General features: G+C 41.4%; 1 protein-coding gene across 1 annotated transcript in view; it reads right to left on the bottom strand.

Annotated features, from left to right (window-relative positions):
- kif26ba (kinesin family member 26Ba) overlaps positions 1-16,528 on the bottom strand; it is an 80,930-nt gene extending 64,402 nt beyond the window's left edge. Inside the window, exons 1-2 of the mRNA XM_061068612.1 lie at positions 16,301-16,528; positions 14,620-15,012 (exon numbers count right to left, since the gene is read on the bottom strand). Coding sequence (XP_060924595.1) covers positions 14,620-15,012; positions 16,301-16,360 — 453 coding nt within the window. The 5' untranslated portion in view covers positions 16,361-16,528. The remainder of the gene's footprint in view (positions 1-14,619; positions 15,013-16,300) is intronic.
- Positions 16,529-19,378: the final 2,850 nt, after the last annotated feature.

Raw genomic sequence — 19,378 nt, 5'->3', positions numbered from 1 at the left:
GACACACTACATCAATAATAAAGAAAAAAAATGCCTTTCTATGTTTGTGTTGCCATAGCAATGCAGAAATGAATTAGCATATACAACTAACTAGCTATAGGGGATGTTAATGACTTGTCTCTCGCTGAAGACTTAAAGTGTGATTGTGTGTACATATTTGTATGTGGATGTGTGTCCGCACTGTACAATGCTGAGTGTGTTGGTGAGGCCTCATGCAATCAGTAATAGTTTATGTCAGATGTGATAACATCTAAACATGATTGATTTTTTTCAAGATTCCATATTTAATATGAATGAATAAAGAATCAATCAAATAAAACACTAATTAAAATTACTCACACAACATGAAACATACTTGACGTGTTACCCTTTTTAATGAATATAATTAAAGTGTATATGTGTAAACACATGTACAACTATATGCATCCATGTCATCACCATCACTTGTGCTTGATTTGAAGTCTCGTAGTTCCTCTCGGTGGGGGTAGGACAGCAGGGTGGTTAGCTCACTGAGGCTGAGACAGTGGCTTCACAAGCTTTCATGTAGTGGTCTGAATAGATGTTGGTAGCCTTTGAAATGTTGCTTCTTTGAATGGTTGTGGGTAAGTGACTCTCATGAAGCAGGGGCAGTGTGAAGGTCTTTGCAAGAGGCCTTCAGAGAGTCTTTGAAGCACTCCCTCAGACCATGGTGATGAAGTACTGTGGTCTGCAGCCTGCCAGCGGTATACATTCATGCAGCCACTGTTAATTGGCTGTCTGAATGGCGCCTGGACTGCTCATCATTCTCATCATTCACATTCTGATCCACAACGTAGGATTTTTTTCTCACACGTGTGTACACATGTACCTCTTTTACCTAAATTTGCAGGTATATGCAGGTTTTTAAACCCCGGTAAACCCCCTGAAAAATGCTGATTTACTCTTCTTCCATTGCTAGTAGAGGAGTTACAGGGTCCCTTCTAGACTGCCAAAATAATGACGAAGAACAAGAAATGTCCATGTGATTAGAGTTTCATGTTTCCAGCCAATAAAAACCTGTGTAATGTCTTTTAACTCAGGAGTGAATACTGACTGAATTAATTCCCATTGTAGACAATAACCAGATGTTAGTGGGATTCTGACCAGTGGAAAAGGGGATGTGTAGTAGGGTACACAATTGATCTTAGATTATTGGACCCCAGTGTAAATTACCAGTAGTGTAAATGTGTGTAATTGTGATCTTAAGCCATATTAGATGGTATAAAATACTGATGCTACAGACAGATCACATCTCATGCTCTCATGCAGACATAACATGTAACTGTGCAATAGGGGATTTTTCATTATGCTTTCTGCATATTTAAGAGTCTGTGACGACCAAACCGACCATATATTCATCATGTGCAGCAAACGTGCCCTTTCCATTGACAACGTGATCTACAAATCATGTCCCAGCTCCCACCGTGTTGAGCCTGCGGATGAGCCCACCGCCGCAATGTAAATTAACAAGCTGCCAGTGAGAGAGACTGGTTGTTCTTAGCTGGCCTTTAATGCCCATTTTTTATGTGAAAGTTGCCCACTAGTGCCTGGTTCTTAATTATCTGTCTATCAACGGTGGTGTCTGAGTATCAATTAACTTCATATAAACTCTGCAGCATAATTTACCCCGTCTTCATTACAGATGAACTGTAAACAAGGCATTTTCTACCAAAACGATATGTGAAAAAATAACACTTCAGTGGGCTAGCTGTAGCTGCCAATTACATGGTAGTCTGAAAGCTGAATATAACAATCTTGGCTTCATTGCTAGTTAATTTCAGTAAGAAGGTATTCTGTGCAAATGCTTTTTTTCACATGAGTTGTTTGCGGGAGGACGAGCTGGCTCTGGGGGATTAATACTCTAACAACAAACTCTGCTCAATACCTAATACAGCTCATTTGTTTTAATCCTCAATACTGTGTTTCTTACCACTTTTTAGGAAGGTGGTTACCTACATTTTAACCAAGCATAATCAATAAGTCATTATTATGAGTCTAAATAGGGTCTGTAAATCTGAATATCCATCTTGGTGAATGGATAGATTGGTTGTTCATTAATGCCAGGGTCCGGCAGAAAGATTCCCAAAGCATTGCCGGTGAGAATTTTCAGGTTAAACATGGTACAGGTGATACTCCTCTGAAAACTACCTCTGGCTGTGTTCACCTGTTTCCAACTACGGCTACTAAATGAAACCAACACAACAGGTGATGATTTAAATCCAGGAAGTACAGCACATATGCTTCAGGAACCAGGAAACCTACCACAACTGTTTATCCCCCTTTTTCATCCTTCGCCAACTTTTACTCCATTATTGCCTCAAGCCCTCCACCCTTCCCTTTCCCCCTCCACAGGGTATCCCTCACCTTGCTTCTCCCCGAGTCTTCCTTTCTTTTTCTCCCCTCTTTCATTTCCACTCTCCATAGTCTCACTTTCCCTCTCTCTCTGACAGTGATGAATTGCCTGTTGGGTTGGGTAATCCATCTTGTCGTATCCCTCACCCTCTCACACACTCCGACACCCTCTCACCCCCCCCCCCCCTCCTCTTTTCCTCCCTTTTCCCCCATCTATCCATTCTTCCCTCCAATATCTTTCCATCCCAAGGTTAGTGAGGCTCACTGGGGTGAAAGTGAAGGAAAAGATCTGCCTGATGACTCCCGCTTTTACATGTGCACACACACCAGGAAACAGGTGAGCAGTGCCTGTAGAGGAACATAACACTATGTCAAATTCACCGACACGGTTTCCTGGCTCAAAAGGAGGCAAATAAACGAAAACGTAAAGGGTGAATTACTGCAGAGTTTGATTCCTCAAAAAAAACAAGATGCCCCAAAGATGCGGTCTGGCCCAAAACAGTGGAGCGACTGACCATTGTAACCATCCATTAAACCATGCTCCTGGCATGACTAGAAACAATAGGACATTTGGTGCTATAATTTGTTTAATTCAAATTATATATAAGGTAATAAAACCAGTAAATATAACAGAGGACCAATCACAGATCACCTCATTTGTTAAAAAGTATGCTGCTGTTAAAATGTTCACTAAAACACAGGAGGAATGAGACCACCTGTACAATCTGCATTAATATTCATACAAACATATTCCCAGACTATTCAGGTAAGAGTTTTGAAACAAAACAATAACTACACTCACAGATAATTACATAAATAAACCAAGCAATGCAGAAAACCCTATTGACCAGAACATTAAACCAATTTATCAGGTGTTTCCCTCGGGCTCATACAAAGAGGTTTTATGTGTTTTACCATAAACCTTAAACCCCCTCAGGGAGTGCTTGAATCATCCTGCAAGCCTCTAAAACTAAAACACATTTTCAACAGTTCCATATCCATGAAAGCCAACTGAGCGTGCTCGCTCTCTACCAGGCTCAACATTCGCACACTAGCTCTCATTCATACATGGAAGCTCCGTAAAAAAGAACCACACTGCCTCGGCTGCTGAGCTCCTCAAAGACGACAGAGGAGGTTTCACAGTCAAGAGCAGAGCTGTTATTGCAGATTCATTCCTCCAGGTTTCGTGCGGACATCAAACCTTGATTCTAACTGACAACTGTCCGGCCACAAGCTTGCTTTACCAGCTACTAGACCGCTGCTGATCCAGAGTCAGGAATCCAGGAGGTTCAGTAGGCTGTAATCAAGCATTAGAGGGGGAGATACAGAGATACATGAAGGTAAAGATTTAAGAGGGAGTCTGCGTCCGACACTGCTTGTAGCCTGTTGTAAAGTCAGCAGCAGATAACAGTAAACAACAACAACCATTTTAAAACCTCTAAATCGAGGCTTGCAGGCTCCATCTGCTCAAGGTAATTGGAAAGTTTAACGGCTGGAGGCTATTCTCTGCGTCTGATTGAAGCACGGCTGGGAACAAACACCCAATTTAATTCTCTCTTTCTCTCTCACACGTGCGCACACACACTATCTCCTTCCATCTATGCTTTACTACCTTTGGGTAGCCTATATGAATTATTACCTCTGCTTTTCTCCTCTGTTTTGACTAGTTTCTCTTTCCTGCATTCCCTCTCTCTTCTATCCTCCTCCATCTTGTTGATAAGCTACGGAGAGGAATGATGTGAGGACAGAGGGGATGCTGCTGGGCTGAGGTGGATGATAAGCATCTGGATAAAGTGGATACTATTTATGTCTATTACTCAGTATGGGTTGAGGGAGTGACAAATGGAAAGAAAGAACCTGGCAGAAAAATAAATAAATGAGAAAATAATCTAGATTTGTTTGTTGAGGATCACTTTACCCGGATGTTACAATATAAACTGTAAAAAACATACAACGTTGAAGATCCACACAGCGCTTTCATCACAACCAGATGTTACATTGTGCACGTCGTAACCGCAACATGGATGGTTTTTACAGTCAAGGTTGTCCAAAAAGCCTCCATTAAAAACACTGGGGAAATGATCAACAACTACCGCAGTGAAGTGAAGTCTGCCATGGAGCCTGGAAATGTCAGCCTTGTTCTCGTTTCACCTCCTGCCCTTTACAATGCTCTGACACAATACACTCATGGTCCTTAAAATACACATACACACACACAGAGAATGAGAGAGAGCGAGAGAGAGAGAGAGAGAGAGAGAGAGAGAGAGAGAGAGAGAGAGAGAGAGAGAGAGAGAGTTTTCTTCTTGTCCTATTATTGGCATTAGCCAGCCTCTTAACCTATGTAGTTAGACTATAGTTAAAGTAGGAATGCACACACACATTTCACACCCCAGCAGTGCAGTGTATTTAGAGCTGGAATGTCATTACATTACTTGTAAAACATGAGCAACGGACAGACAAAGCCCTGGCCCTGATTTTGACCCTAAAAGGTGTGTTAGGACTGAGCCCTCACACACTCAACCTCACCACATCTTTACTCTCTTGTCCTTCACATATTCCTTCTCAGGTTTCCCTATACTTTATCAGTGCTATTTGCAATAGATAATATTGGAAATAATACACCTCACTTGCACCGTATACCCTCCATTGAATAAAAAACATTAAACCTTTTAACAATTTTTTTCACAATTATACAATTTTGACCTCAAAACTCTTGGAATTGCCTTGAATTTCAAATGCTTGAAATGCACTGAAACATTAGTCTGGTCCCTCAAATAGTTTTAAAGGCACATGTGCGTTTGCACATTATCATTCATAAGTATTAATGAGCTCAAGCTCTGTAAATAAACCTGCTAGTCAATGCAGACAAAGGCTGCAGGAGGCTGTGTGTGTGTGTGTCTGTTTCTGGCTAAACTTTGGGGGAAATGTTCAGAATCATAAACGGCTTGTCCAAAGCTGATTTGCGATCAATCTTTAGGATCAGGGTTGGGTTTGACAACACTAATAAGTACTCAAAATCGTTAAATACAATATACAAGGTTTGAGTATGAGACAAAGAACTAAGAGGGGAACATGGTTCACTTGACATCACCGACAAACAAACATACTTTATAACTTATTTCTAACTTTGCCAGTACTGTTACTTCAAAAGTTGAAAAATATCTATAAATGATAGATAAGCATGCAGACACACAGACACACACATACACACCATCCCTGTCACTCACAGCCAAGTGTTTTTCCTCGCGCGAGATGCTGAAGATAGATGTGTTATATCTGATTAGGTGATAGCCTGATGTATGTGTTTGCACGAGGTGTCTTTGCGTGAGGACATGTGCATGCTTCTGTGTGATATATCTGCTTGTGACAGAAAACTGGCTAATGTTAGAAGTGTGGTTAGCAGGTCTTCAAATGAACCGTTCAGCAAGCGAGAATTCCCAGTGTCGCAGGATGCTGGAACTGTCGCCTGCTTCTGGAACACTGGGACATTTTCACTTTTCATCGTGGCTGTGGTGATGTCATCCAAAACTTTAAAAACTCTGTTAACACATTAAAGACACAATACAACTGAACAGACACAGCACACAGCAGGGAACAGATTCATAGACAAACAGACAGATGGAACAGGAATGTTCTAGACAGGAGACAACTGCATAACTACTTTACAGTGTTCTCCACTTATTCTGTGATACAGAGGTGATGGAGAGGCAGTTGCCATGGCAGCCACGGACCGCATGGCAGCAGGTGCTTTTGCCACTTTCACCACCATCCAGTGTGTGTTGGTAATCCACATACACACAAGCCGCTGTTTCTCCATTTGTGAGTCTTTTCATATGAACCTCAGGGTGCCTTAGTGTTTCTTTGCCAGTACATTTTGTGAGTACCTGTATTGTACACTATTGTGAGCTTGTGTGTTTGGGCGTGTTCACTCCTGCATGTGATTTATATGTTATTAGAGTGTGTTGTTGTGTACAGGAGAGGTGAGTGTGTTTTCTTTGGTCATGGAGCCTGTGAGTTATGCAGAGGTGCTATAAATGTAAAACAGGCTTCTCTTTGTCACTGCCTTAAGTGGACTACAACAGCTTTTTTCATTCAAATGTGTTTTTTATTTATTTTTGCCTTAATTCGATAGAACTGAGTCAGAAAATAAGAACAGGGAAAGAGGAGGGTTATGAGACAACTTGACCACAAGGATGTTTGAACTGACGTTTGTATTTTTTATGCAACTTTTCAGAAAGTCACTAAATGGGAGACATTGCTAAAAATAACATGGAGCAACCAGATTTTGTGGCAGAAAAATCTCCTACCTAGTTCTTTTTATTTCTTTTAAAATGGTGGCTGGCTGCACTACTTGTCATAAATCCCGCCTCATCGATGTCAACAATTTGTTCTGTTTTAAGTAGTTCTTTGATGCTAGAAACAGCACTGCTGCTGCTCCATCCCCCGATTAATACTGCACAGAGCCTGGCTCTAAATTGTATTGTAGTACTTGGATCCAGGATGTTTAAGCCAGATTTCTGGATGGTGAGATGTGTCTTCCACCTTTTTATATAGTCTATGGAAAATACATATTGTAAAAAAAAAAAAAAAAACACTTTAAAGCATTCAGCAAATCCAGAGGATCTAATAATGAATTTACAAAGTCCTCATTAATGTACATCGGCAAACTTTACATTTGTTTTCTGCTGTCATTGGGAACTGGAAAAGCTTTTTGTAGCTGGTCTGGCTCTTATGCGCACAGTCTGTGTGTGTGGACTGTAGCAGCCTAGTGGCTGCGATAGTTAGTCTAATTAAGTGTGTCCGGTCCGGGTCAGCGACTATAATGACAATGATAACATTATTAGAGAAAACAATCTACTTTTCTTTCTCTCTGGTTTTCTCTCCCTCTGCGCCTCTAAATTTAACTCTTTTGTGTTTGTGACATTCGCTTTTCTTCTCTGTAGAGCTTAATTTAGCAAAGGCAAAAGAAGAGGAGTGAGAGAGAGAGAGAGAGAGAGAAAGAGAGAGAGAGAGAGCACAAAAATGGAGAAAAAAATATCTGAACACATTTTTTATTAAATAATAACAGTGCAAAGACACTAGCGACAACTTCATCAACCTGGTACTGGTTGGACGCCCTCTCTATAACAATGGATGTTCCTCACAATTTAGATGAATAACATGAAGTGCTGGGAAAATTCCACAGGGATCTCTGTCAATGTAGATTTGTTCGTGCAGGATGTTAAGCAGCACTTTTATGCTGCTTCCACCTCATCCCATAGGGGCACTGCTCTGCAGACTGTGTAGATGACTGGAGTAGAGGAGAAGTCACCGTCGTGTTTATCATTAGACACAGAGTGCTTAATGGCATTCTACATTACCTCACTGACAGCCTCCATCTGAAAATGGCTGGCAATCATTTTCAAGCCTTCCAGTATTCTTTAGTACAAATTAACACCCATTTGAGTTAAATGTTTTTAACATTAAATATAATTATGTTACCTGGATAGACCTCCCCATTCGATGGAGTGAGCCGCCTGCTGATCTTTGCCTCTCCGAGATGTAATTCCTGCACTTGGCCCATCTGTTAACTTTTACCAGTCTCCTGACACAATTTGGCAATTTGGTTACATCAGAGTACTGATCAAATATATTGCATATAATGTCTAGTTTACAGAGATTCTTTAAATAGTAAAAATAATAAATGTTTTGATATAAATGCTTTAACAATAAATAGCTATTCTAAAAAGGCTTTTATCATATGATATCTATGACTTTTGGATCTGTATTTTTATTACCATTAGTTGTACTCCGTTTGTTATACAGCAGTTTACTGTATTATTGTATTGAAAAGTCCTATCCAAATAAAGATATTATAATTATAGTGTTTAACTACTTAGATATATTTAAAGAAAACCTTGGGTATCATTTTTTAAATTGGAGTTTTTTAATATTACCAATAAAGTTATCGCATTGAAAAAGGCAGGGTACAGTAATCAATATCAGATACAGACAAGGTGTGTGTGTATGTGCATTTCGGGTGGCTCAAGCTGACATAAACCCAGTGAGACGCTCTTCATTTCAACCTGCATCAGCATCCCTCCCTCCCCACACACTCATTCATCCATCCACACCATCTTGCTGTTATTGATGAAGCCACCTCTTTATATGGTAATGTATTTCACACCTGAAAGGCATCAAGAGGGTATGATCACGCACACTTTCTCACAAACACACACGCGTGCTATGTGCACGCACTCCCACATTAACTGCAGCATTTAATTTTTTCTTACCCCCTGCCAAAAATCCACACACGGACGGTAGCATGCGTTATTATTCACGTGAGCTTCATATATTTTCACCCTCTCTTCCTCTCACCAACGCGTACGTAGCTATGAGGAGCCCATTAACGTTGATGGAGATATGTATGCGGCTCACATCTGTCACATGTCACTGCCGCGGCAACACCAGCTGCCGTGGTTACCAAGGGCCTGCTTCTGTAGTGTTATGGGATTTGGTGACTCTAACTACCTGTGTGCAGAAAATACAACCCTTTGAGCACAGCTTGCAAAGAAATAACAGTCCACCATTTGCTCTGATAATTGGACTAATTACAGACAAACTAGTGGTTTTGGTGATTAGTTAAATTGATTATATCCACAAGCATGTTAACTTCACTCGTGCTCATGGGTTGCAAAGTCATTTGAAACAGTAGATAGATCAATAAGCTCTTAAGCTAAACTGATTGTCAGATGTACTCACCATCTTCTGATGTGGAGCTTTTTTATTATGTTGGGTATTAAAAGCATCTGACAGGCATCAGGGTTAATACCATCAGAGGTCATTTTGCATCTAATTGAAAGGATGTGGGCATTTTTACACTTAGAATAACAAATATTGTGCCAGATATGTAGATAATGGTCATATGTCAAGTGCTGTACATTACCATCCACCAATGGAATATTACAATGAGACTAGTAGGTATTTATGTATGCAGCTCATGATTGTTTCAATTTCTTATTAATGTGTCCGTTATTTTTAATGATCAATTAATTATTTAGTCTTAAAAATAAAAAAGTGAAAAATGTGCTCAACAAATTCCAGTAGTCACATCGTCAAATAACTGGTTTGTCTGCACTAAAGAAAAAAAACATACAGGTTTATAATTTACAATCATGTTAACAATAAAAAGCTGCCAATTCTCAGATTACAGATGCTGAAATCAGAAAAAATTATGTTTAACTATGATAATGGAGATTGATAAAGGACCTAAATAAATTATCAATTATCAAAATTGCTATAGATTAAATTACGAATACTGCTCATGTACTTAATGGGGGCGATATAGACAATAATTTCCAGTTTTAACAGCTGCTAAGCTTGCATGGCAACAACTCCATCTCCATGACAACTGAGCAAACTGAGCAAACTCCCATCACGGGATATGGTTGATATGGCCTCTTGAAGCAGGTAATGACTCGACCCGGAGCTGAGATTTTTTTTTAGTCCACTAATTGTTTCAGACCTAGAAAAAACATTTTCAAAAAACCCTGACAATGCTTTGATAGTTTGTGTTGTAACCTGTCAGATTTTAATCAATCCAATTGTATTTTTATAGCTCATATTCAAAAATCACAATTGTCTCATAGGACTTCAGAAGGAGCAACATCCTCTGCCCTTTACCTTCAACAGGGGAGATAAATAAAAAAAAAAATTAAAAAAAACTCTTAGAGAGAGGCACATGTGAGGGATCCCTGCAAGACGGACAGAAGTGCAATGGATGCTGCGAGTAGAACATTCATGAGAAAAGACAATGTCTAACATGAATGCAGAGGTGTATCAATATTGTATAACTGAGCAATCTAGTTGTAAATATAATTCACAATCAGCTGCCACCACGATCAAGACCCATAGTCAAGGATCCATGTGTGTCCAGGTCTGTTAGAGGATAATTATTTCCATATAGCTATTGCTATGTTAAAGTTATGATCACCCTGTTATTTTTTTTATACTAATGATGGTTAACCTTTTATTTAAAATAAAATGGGTCAGACAACAAAGCTGGTTAAGTAAGGGTGAGCAGACAGAGAGAGACAGAGCTATTTCTGTGTTCTTCTAACCTTCGGCTTCAGTGTCCAAAAAACTGATTGTGTTTATGGTATCATGCAGAAATAAATGACCCCTGAATGTTAGGACCACAGAAAGCTTTACTCCTCTAATGTCACTGTATCTATAAATGATCCCGGCCTCTGTGAAGTGTATTTAAGTTCCAAATCCTTTTAGTGTAGAAGCTGCTGACAGTTGTTAAATTTACAGCCACATCAATGCTGCTACTATAAACATTTAAAGTGCAGTGAGCGGTCTACAATTGATATAACATGTTAAAATAATAAGTGCAAATGGAAGTAATCTCAATAAATCTCAAGTTGCCAGTAAAAAGTCCTCAGGAATTAATATATTCCAAAACATGTCCTTTTTGGGCATTATTTCCATGTCTGATGTGGAACTGTATATGTTTCACGTTATAAACACGGATGGTTTTGACTTTCAGCTGATCTGAAACAGACATTATTCTGGTGATTTAAACACACACACACAGACACACACACACACACAGACACACACAAACACACACACACACACACACACACACACGCACTGACACGCACTGACCCACTTTCCTGAGCTGAACTGGACCAACCAAAAACAGTTCACCCTTCATCCATTTATGATCTGGGTGTGGGTGTGGATGCATAAACATACACAGACAGACACACAGACATACACACACACAGGCAGAGTGGGGACAGAGACCTTAACTGAGTGCAGCTGTGGAGCCAGATGTGCGTTTGAGTCCCGTGGTTACAAGTGTGCATGCATTTGTGTGCATGTGTGCATCTAAATCTGAAAAGCTATTCTGTTCATTCTAATCCCTCAACAGAGCACTCTTAAGTCACATCAGAAATAAACATGATATACTGTTTTAAATATACAGGACCTGTTTTGTACTGTATGCATCAAAACCAAAACAGGTCTATCTATCTTCTCTCTTTAGTCTCTTCATCTGTAAAGTGCTATGTCTCCTAACAGCCACTGGGATGCAGCCTACTCATGGCTGACTAATTGATATATTTTCTCTATGACAAATTGACAAACAGGTAAAAAAGAACACTGCATGAAGAAAATGCTTTGTTTGCTCCAACTAATAAACAGTTACAAGTGAATGAGTTTAACAAACAGTGGTTTATTTGCTGCAATGTAGTAACTTGACATTTAAGCATAATGACACTTGTCACACACACACACACACGTGATGACACGTGTGTGTGTGTGTGTGTGTGTGTGTGTGTGTGTGTGTGTGTGTGTGTGTGTGTGTGTGTGTGTGTTCGTGTGTGTACATCCAAATAGCGAAACACTCAATGATAAGACTGGTGAAGGTCATCATTAGCATATATTAAAAGCCCTGCTTGTGTGTCTGTGTGTGTGTCTGCTAGCCCAAGTAAACATGAACTATCATATATTCATATCCACATTCAAAGACAGGTCTACACAGTTCAGGAATGTGTGCGCGTGTGTGTGTGAGTGTTTTTGTTGGAGGGGGGTTGTATTGTTGGTGTGTGTTTTTATTCTGGCTGTGAGGGTCACGTATGTCCCACTGTCCGGTGGGAATAACATGGGATCTCATGCTGGCAGCACAACAGGAAGGGACACCAGCCCACACACACACACTGCAGAACTGCTGCTCTGGCACATTTGGTGAAGGATTATTAGGTCACATTGCTTCACCAAGGACATGAGTTCAGCTTTTCCCAGACACAAAACACCTGTGTGGGTCATTGCACTCTTGTGAGAAGAGTCTGGGGGAAAAGTCACAATGTAAAATGGGAAACTGGCCAAGAAATCCTGAAAAGCAAAACGACTTACAGTCTCATTTATCAGTGAAGACCACAGAGGTGCTTTAAAGCAACTAACCACTACTGATGCACAGGAGCGGCTCAGTGACCAACAGCAGAAAATAAGGGCAACACATCCAGTGCATCTCAATTTGTGGTTCAGTCTTTTCATTTTTTCCATTAGAGCCCCTCATGCAATTACACAATGAGTTATCCTATTTGTAAGGTGCCGTGAAAGAGCTAATTGAAATGGTCGCAATTTAATTTCATTCATGCAAGAATCCCCCAGCTGAATCTGAGTGAGTCAATTCACTGGACTGACCAACAAGAGCTGAGGTTTAAAACTGAAATAACACATTTTAGAGAACATATCAGAGGAACATATCTACTCAACTGACTGTGACACTACAATGTGAATATCCAATGTTCCTCTAACCCTAACCCTCTTGTCACTGGGTATTTCTTTTGAGTATGAAACAGTCTGCACAAGTTAATAGAATCTGTTTTTCATTGACAAAATCCAAGAGCCAAAGGGAGATATTTTGGTTTGTGAAGGCCCAAAACGTGTTATTAGCCTGACCAGCACATGGTTTTGTGTACTATATCCATCCATCGAAACATCCAACCATCTATCATCTATCCTAGGGTCACAGGGAGGACTGGAGCCAATCCCAGCAGACATTGGGCGAGAGGCAAGCCACACCCTGGACAGATCGCAGGGCTGACATGTAGAGAGTGAGACAAATCTTCATTCCCACTCCAGTTACACCTACAATCAATTTAGTCCCCCATGAACCTCACCCCAGTCTGCATGTGTTTGGACTGTGGGAGTAAGAACCCAGAACACCCACAGAAAACCCACACAGACATGAGGAGAAAGCACAAACTGCAGAGAAAAAGGACACTGTCAGACCAGGATAAAATCAGGCTCTACTAAATTTATATTTTACGTAGATATATTTTCCACAAAGACATATGCTACCTACTCCAATTACAACACTGTAATTAACGTGTCTGTGCTTATTCTACAAAGCAATAAAGTAAACTACAATGGGGACTGTTTTAATCAGACTGGACTCAACCCAACTTCACAATAACGTTTTAATTAGAGGCCTGCTCACGACGGAGCCCATTAACACCCACAGCTCCTAACAATATTCAACTGTCATGTTCTTGTGTTAATAATAAACCACCGTCTCCACATCTGTCTCACTACAGCAAGTCTCTCTCTCTCTCTCTCTCTCTCTCTCTCTCTCTCTCTCTCTCTCTCTCTCTCTCTCTCTCTCTCTCTCTCTCTCTCTCTCTCTCTCTCTCTCTCTCTCTTTCTTTCTCTCCCTCCCTCCCTCCCTCCCTCCCTCCCTCCCTCCCTCCCTCTCTGGCTGCACCTTATTAACCCCATGGAGAATAATAACTGCTTATTTGTTATCAATTAACTCAAAGCCTTATGTGTGACCCCATTGTACTAGTAACTAAAATCCAGTCAACTGCATCAGAAGGACATTACACCCACGGGCAACGTCTTAAAAAGATTATGCAGTCACAAATCCTGTTTTCAATATGAAACATTGTTTCATTATGAAACAAAAAGAAAAATTACATACATAAATGGTAAACCTCTGCAGCACATGGTTTGATCCTCTATCTAAGATGAACTTGCAAATCGTTGGGCCTCGTGATTTTCCTGTTGATAATCACTATACTAATGGAATACACTGACTGCACACAGAAAAAAAGAAATGGCCTGTCAAAGAAAACTAGAAAAGGCAGAAATCCATATAAATGAATATCTGCTCTAAATGGTCAGTGTCTTTCACTAATCCATCATGTTAATTCTCTCACAAAAGCAATAAAGGACAAAGTGAAGCTATCGATTCTGGCCAAAGAGTCTTGTCTGTGTTTATCATTCTGTTCTTTTCAGTAATTGATTAACATTTCCGATACAATAATTCCCCGTTCCCCAAAGGCTGTTGGGTTTCTCTTCTTTTCAACAGCTGGTCACATGATGGTCCTTATGATTTATGAGAAGAATAAATTCTGACAACACAGCGTCAGAGTAAGCAAGGGAACGATTAGAGGCCCAGTCTTTCATCAGCAACCATGTTCTTAAGTGTTACCGTCTGAATGCCACAGCTAATGATGGAGCAGGTTGTTTTTGGAAGTTGTGCTATACTGAGCCAGTCCCCACTGGGATACAGAACAGGTAAAACATATACATGATTATTCACACGCACACACGGGCACACACACACGGGCACACACACACACACACACACACACACACACACACACACACACACACACACACACACACACACACACACACACACACACACACACACATCATTATGACAGAAAGACAAGCAGAACAGTTTTGTACCTTGCTGGAGTAAGGTCCTGGGATGAGCAGTTTCAGCGCTTGTCTCTTCAGCTCTGTCAGCCTTGCATTACAGTTCTCACACCATATCCCTCTCTCACTGCCAGGCGAACTTCCGCTGCCTGAGGCCGGCGAGCCGGTTCCAAAACCCGGGGAGCCACCCAGAGAACCTGGGGATCCTGTCCCAATCCCTGGAGAGATGGTCCCAGGTGATCCAGAGAAAGACCCCGGGGAGGAGATTCCTGAGCCTGGGGACGGGGTGCCTGTGGAGCTCGGCATGGAGCCGGCACCCTCCGGAGTTGGGCGTGGGCCGGATCTGCTGGTCTCCTCATAGGCCTTTCGGTACCATGTGTCAGGGGAAAAGGTCGCAGATTTGTTCGGTGAAGTGTCCGGCATCTGTGAATTTGTAAAATAAGAGGTAATTATTAATAATGGCTGCATTTTTCCCAGAGGGACTGTATTTCCTGTGCTCTGCTATATTATGCATACTGACTCTCTGGTGTGGGAAAAATACAAAAAAACAGTAACCATTACATATATCCTTTTTTTCTGCTAATGTTTGCCATGAAAAAAGTCTGTTTGAATCTGTCCACACAACAAGTTGCACTGGGATGAGAATGAAATGATGAGGGGCTTACATTTCGCTTTCAAAGCAAAATAAAGATGAGTACATTATATCCAACATATTAAATCTAGATTGAGTAAGGTACCATCTTGTTTTCATTTCAATCATCTATCCTCATATATCTGAAGATCATGAGTTATCATCAAAAACAAATCATCCTGGTTAAATGAACTCACAGTGTTAATGTTAACATGCCACCAACTTGCAGACTAGATCTCAATGAAACAGTCGTCTTATGGCAGTAACAGCGAGGCAATGTGCAGCCAATGTGTAGACAAGGAGTCTCAGCTACCATTTAATCAAAAGGCCATCCAGTTTAAAACCAAGACGCAGGAAGATCAAGTTAAACATTCACTGTGATGGTGCTCCAGTCAACATACTGGATGCTTCTATTAACTGAACAGGAGGGAGTCAGATTCCGTGCCTGTCTGTACGGTGTTGTTTCCCCCTGCTCAGACAGATGACAGCCACATGAGAGCATCAAATGAGCCACAAAGAGTTGAAAATTAGAGCTGTTTTGCTGCTGGGTAAATCCAGTCAGAGAGAAGAGACCCATTGATGTGGTGGTGGCTGGAGACGTTGGGTACTATAGCTAGTGGGATCCCTCAGCACGGCATATAATGAGGCAGAAATTAGTTTATATAGGTGCAATGCTCAATCATCTCCAAGTCAACTCCTGTGTTATAAATTAACTCTAATAAGGCTGCAGGCATAGAAGCTGTGACACAGGTGTTAAGTGTGGCTGCGTGATCCTCAGTTTGTGGTAACTAAGAGCTCTATCAGTGAATGGGAAAATAAAGCAACAGCACTGTTATGACAACATTGTGCCAAACGTGATCTTCACAAAGCAATCAATCAACAGCATGAACACTGCACATCTAATGAGAGGTGTCAGCCTCATATGCGCGTCAGCCTGAGGAGGGAGGAAGGAGCTACAGCATCCAGAGGGTGGTGTGAGGATGGAGTGCATGCAGCACTGAATGGGTGATAAGTTTTTTTACGTCTGCAGGGATTATAGGTAACAGAGGTGTGTCCAGACGGGTGGAATGAATAACCTACCCCATATTTTCTGCTCCGGCTGCTCACAGACCTCTCCTTGGTCCCAGACAGTGAAGTCATGTTGGAGGGGAGAGATATGGGAGGAAGAGGTGAGGAAGAAGAGGAGGAGGAGAGGAGAGGACCTCTGCTGCTGCGTCACATTCAAAAGAAGAAAAGAGACAGGGAGAGACCACCGGATCGATTTCAATTAACCACACGCCCCTGCAGTTTGCGTCTTCTCAATCTGGAAACAGCCTCACGCCACTTCCACGCGCATGTGGAAACCGGCTACATCCCCCATTCCGTCTCCAAAATAAAATAAAAAATAAAAATCCTTAATGGGTTTGTCTTCTTCTGTCTGTTGCCTGTGCAGAGAGCCCCTGGTTCACCTGTAAACGCGGGATGCAGATGCACGCAGGTTGTGCGTAAAAGCAGACCGCTCCCTGGCAGCGGAGTGAGCTCTGCGCTGGATGGATGAGGCTGCGCTCCGGACTAAGCACCGCACTCAGCCCTGCCTCCCTCCATCAGCGCTGCGTCTCAGGCTGCCCAGGTACAACACAAGAAAACAAGAACACTACGAGAAGAATCCCGGAGCTCAGGTCTAATGGGCACAACCACGACCCATTAGATGGTGTATGATCTATAGGTGGCGCAGCTGAAAGTCAGCGCCTGCTTCTGGCTGAGTGCGGCTGAAATGTGTCTGTCCCTCCTGTTGACTTCCCGCGGCTCCGCACTCCGCTGAAGCGAACTGTGGACTGAGTGCGCAGAGGGGCTCACATCTGGATGAGGGCGGGGCCACCCTGCCCCTCATCCGCCACAGGCCAATACGCATCCAGAGGTTCCAGCTGAGTGGCAGGTGGCCCGCTGCCTCTTCCAAATGACAGAACTAGACTTCTTCTGTGGAGACTTGGTAAATTACCACAGGATGTCATTATTATGTTAAACGCAGACAGAGACTGATAGACCTGTAATGTAGGGGGGCTCCTATGGCTGTAGCATTGCTGTCAGTGAGGTTTTGCCCCACACAGTTACATTTATAATTTTAAGACTGATTCCACTATTTCTACATGGAGGGAAATAAGAGATTTCCCTGCTGTCATTCCACCTTTATCTAGAAACATGATCACATCTGCATAAATATAAGATATAGGTCTGATTAACAGTCAACTGAATGAATGAAATGAGGAAAAATTCCATACGACTAAAGCATTCTCACAGACTTCATCTCTGGTCCTCGGTGCAAAAGCCGTTAATTTGTCTAGGTTGACTTTTGAACTGTTTTTGGAAAGGAGCAGACGTCCCTGCTCTCCGTTGACTCACTTCAGTGTTTTCATGCAGGAGGCTATTGAAATGATGAAAGGAACAGTGTGAGAGTGGTCACACTGCGCCCTCTGCTGGTTCCTGCTTTGAATCAAAGCCCCTGTGTAAGCAAGAACTACTGTGAAAAGCAACTTTGCTCAGCCCACTGACTGTATTATTCTTATTATTAGGGCCCGAGCACTGACAGACAGAAGGTGAGGCCCTATTGAAATTGTAAGTATTATTATTATTCAGGCAAATTAATTGGCTTTTTGAGGGCTTTACCATGCTCAACTTCTTACCAAAATTTGCAGAAAGTTAGAAAGTGGTGAAAATTTACGTATTCTGAAGGAATTTTCAATGGGCGTCGCAAAATGGCTCAACGGTGCCCCCCGAGACCCCTGGAACGTGTTCACATTGACCGGTCTTCACAAAAATCGATATACAGGTGTATCATGACCAGACAAACAAAAAAGTCTTTAGGTGTAATTGGAAAAACACAACAGGAAGCCTGCTATTTTGCATTTATTGGCCATTTTGGCCATATTCCAGATTTTTACTTTGATGTACTTGTACCAGGGCTTTCATCGGATCAACTTCAAATTGAGATGAGTCTCATCACAACAAGATGGAGATAAAAACTGACTGAGGGATTTTTTTTTCGTCACACGGTGTGACCGTTGCGTGGCGTCAAAGTTTGACTACATGCCATGAAACACAATGTTCTGTAACGCGGTCATACATGGACCATAAATCCTTTGATTTCCGTCTTCCTAGATCAAAGGAAACTTTATGTCTTGCAAAGGTCACGTCTCTTTCTCTCTCAGAACTGGTTATTATTATTTTTCAGGCAAATTAATTGGCTTTTTGAGGGCTTTAACATGCTCAAATTCTTTGAGAAAATTTTAATTTACTTTTCATTTATTTTCTGAATATTATTTATATATTATTATTTATTTATTAGTTGTTTTTTTTTACCTCCTGTGCAGAAGCGAACTGCGCACCTCCTGCGCAGAAGTGGACTGCGCAGGATTCCTTTAATTTAATTAAAACAATTTTTTAAAATTTATTATTGCTTTTAAATTTACTTTGTGTAAGATATTGTGCAATGAATAGGTTGTTGAATTTCTGCCAAATTTAGGGGTTCAGCATTTTTGTAAAGGACACTTCGGCATGCATTTGGGGAAGGGTGGGGATTGAACCCCCAAGCTTCTGGTTCACGTCCACTCTACCCTTAGGATCATACAGTTGTGATTAAAGGTGTGAGTGGGCCGTGCAAATTTTTCAGTTTTCAAATTGGGCCGTGGCATTCTTAAGTTTGAGAATGGCTGCACTAGTTATTATTAGTAGTAGTAATACTGTTATCAGTAATCAGTCTCCACATTGAACTGTCAGCTGCCTCCTCCTCAATGATGAAGTGCTTGGTGAGCATGCCAGCACGAGTTCTCCGGCTGGATCAGGACTTAGGACCTCAACCATGAACTTCATGTTGTATGATGGTATAATGGGAGTTGTAGTCTGAAAGGAGCTTCATCATCTCAAAGCCATCCAACAACCCACTGCGGTCAAAGTCATACAGACGAAACAAGAACAACACCTCTGACAGAGAGAAGAAGGGTGACATGTTTAAAAACAAACAAAGTTGATCTACAGCTGCAGAGGATGTACATCAAGAAAAGGTCTTTACACACAAACACAGTTTTAGTGACGATAACGATAAATGACGTGGAACACAAACCTACCAACAGAATCACAGACAAAAGCTTAAATAATCTCTGGTCATCATCTTAAAAATATTCA

This window comes from Limanda limanda, chromosome 3 (assembly GCF_963576545.1).
Source record: "Limanda limanda chromosome 3, fLimLim1.1, whole genome shotgun sequence".
Taxonomy (NCBI): Eukaryota; Metazoa; Chordata; class Actinopteri; order Pleuronectiformes; family Pleuronectidae; genus Limanda; species Limanda limanda.
Note: the sequence above shows the minus strand (reverse complement) of the source record. Positions and strands in the feature narration are given on the sequence as shown.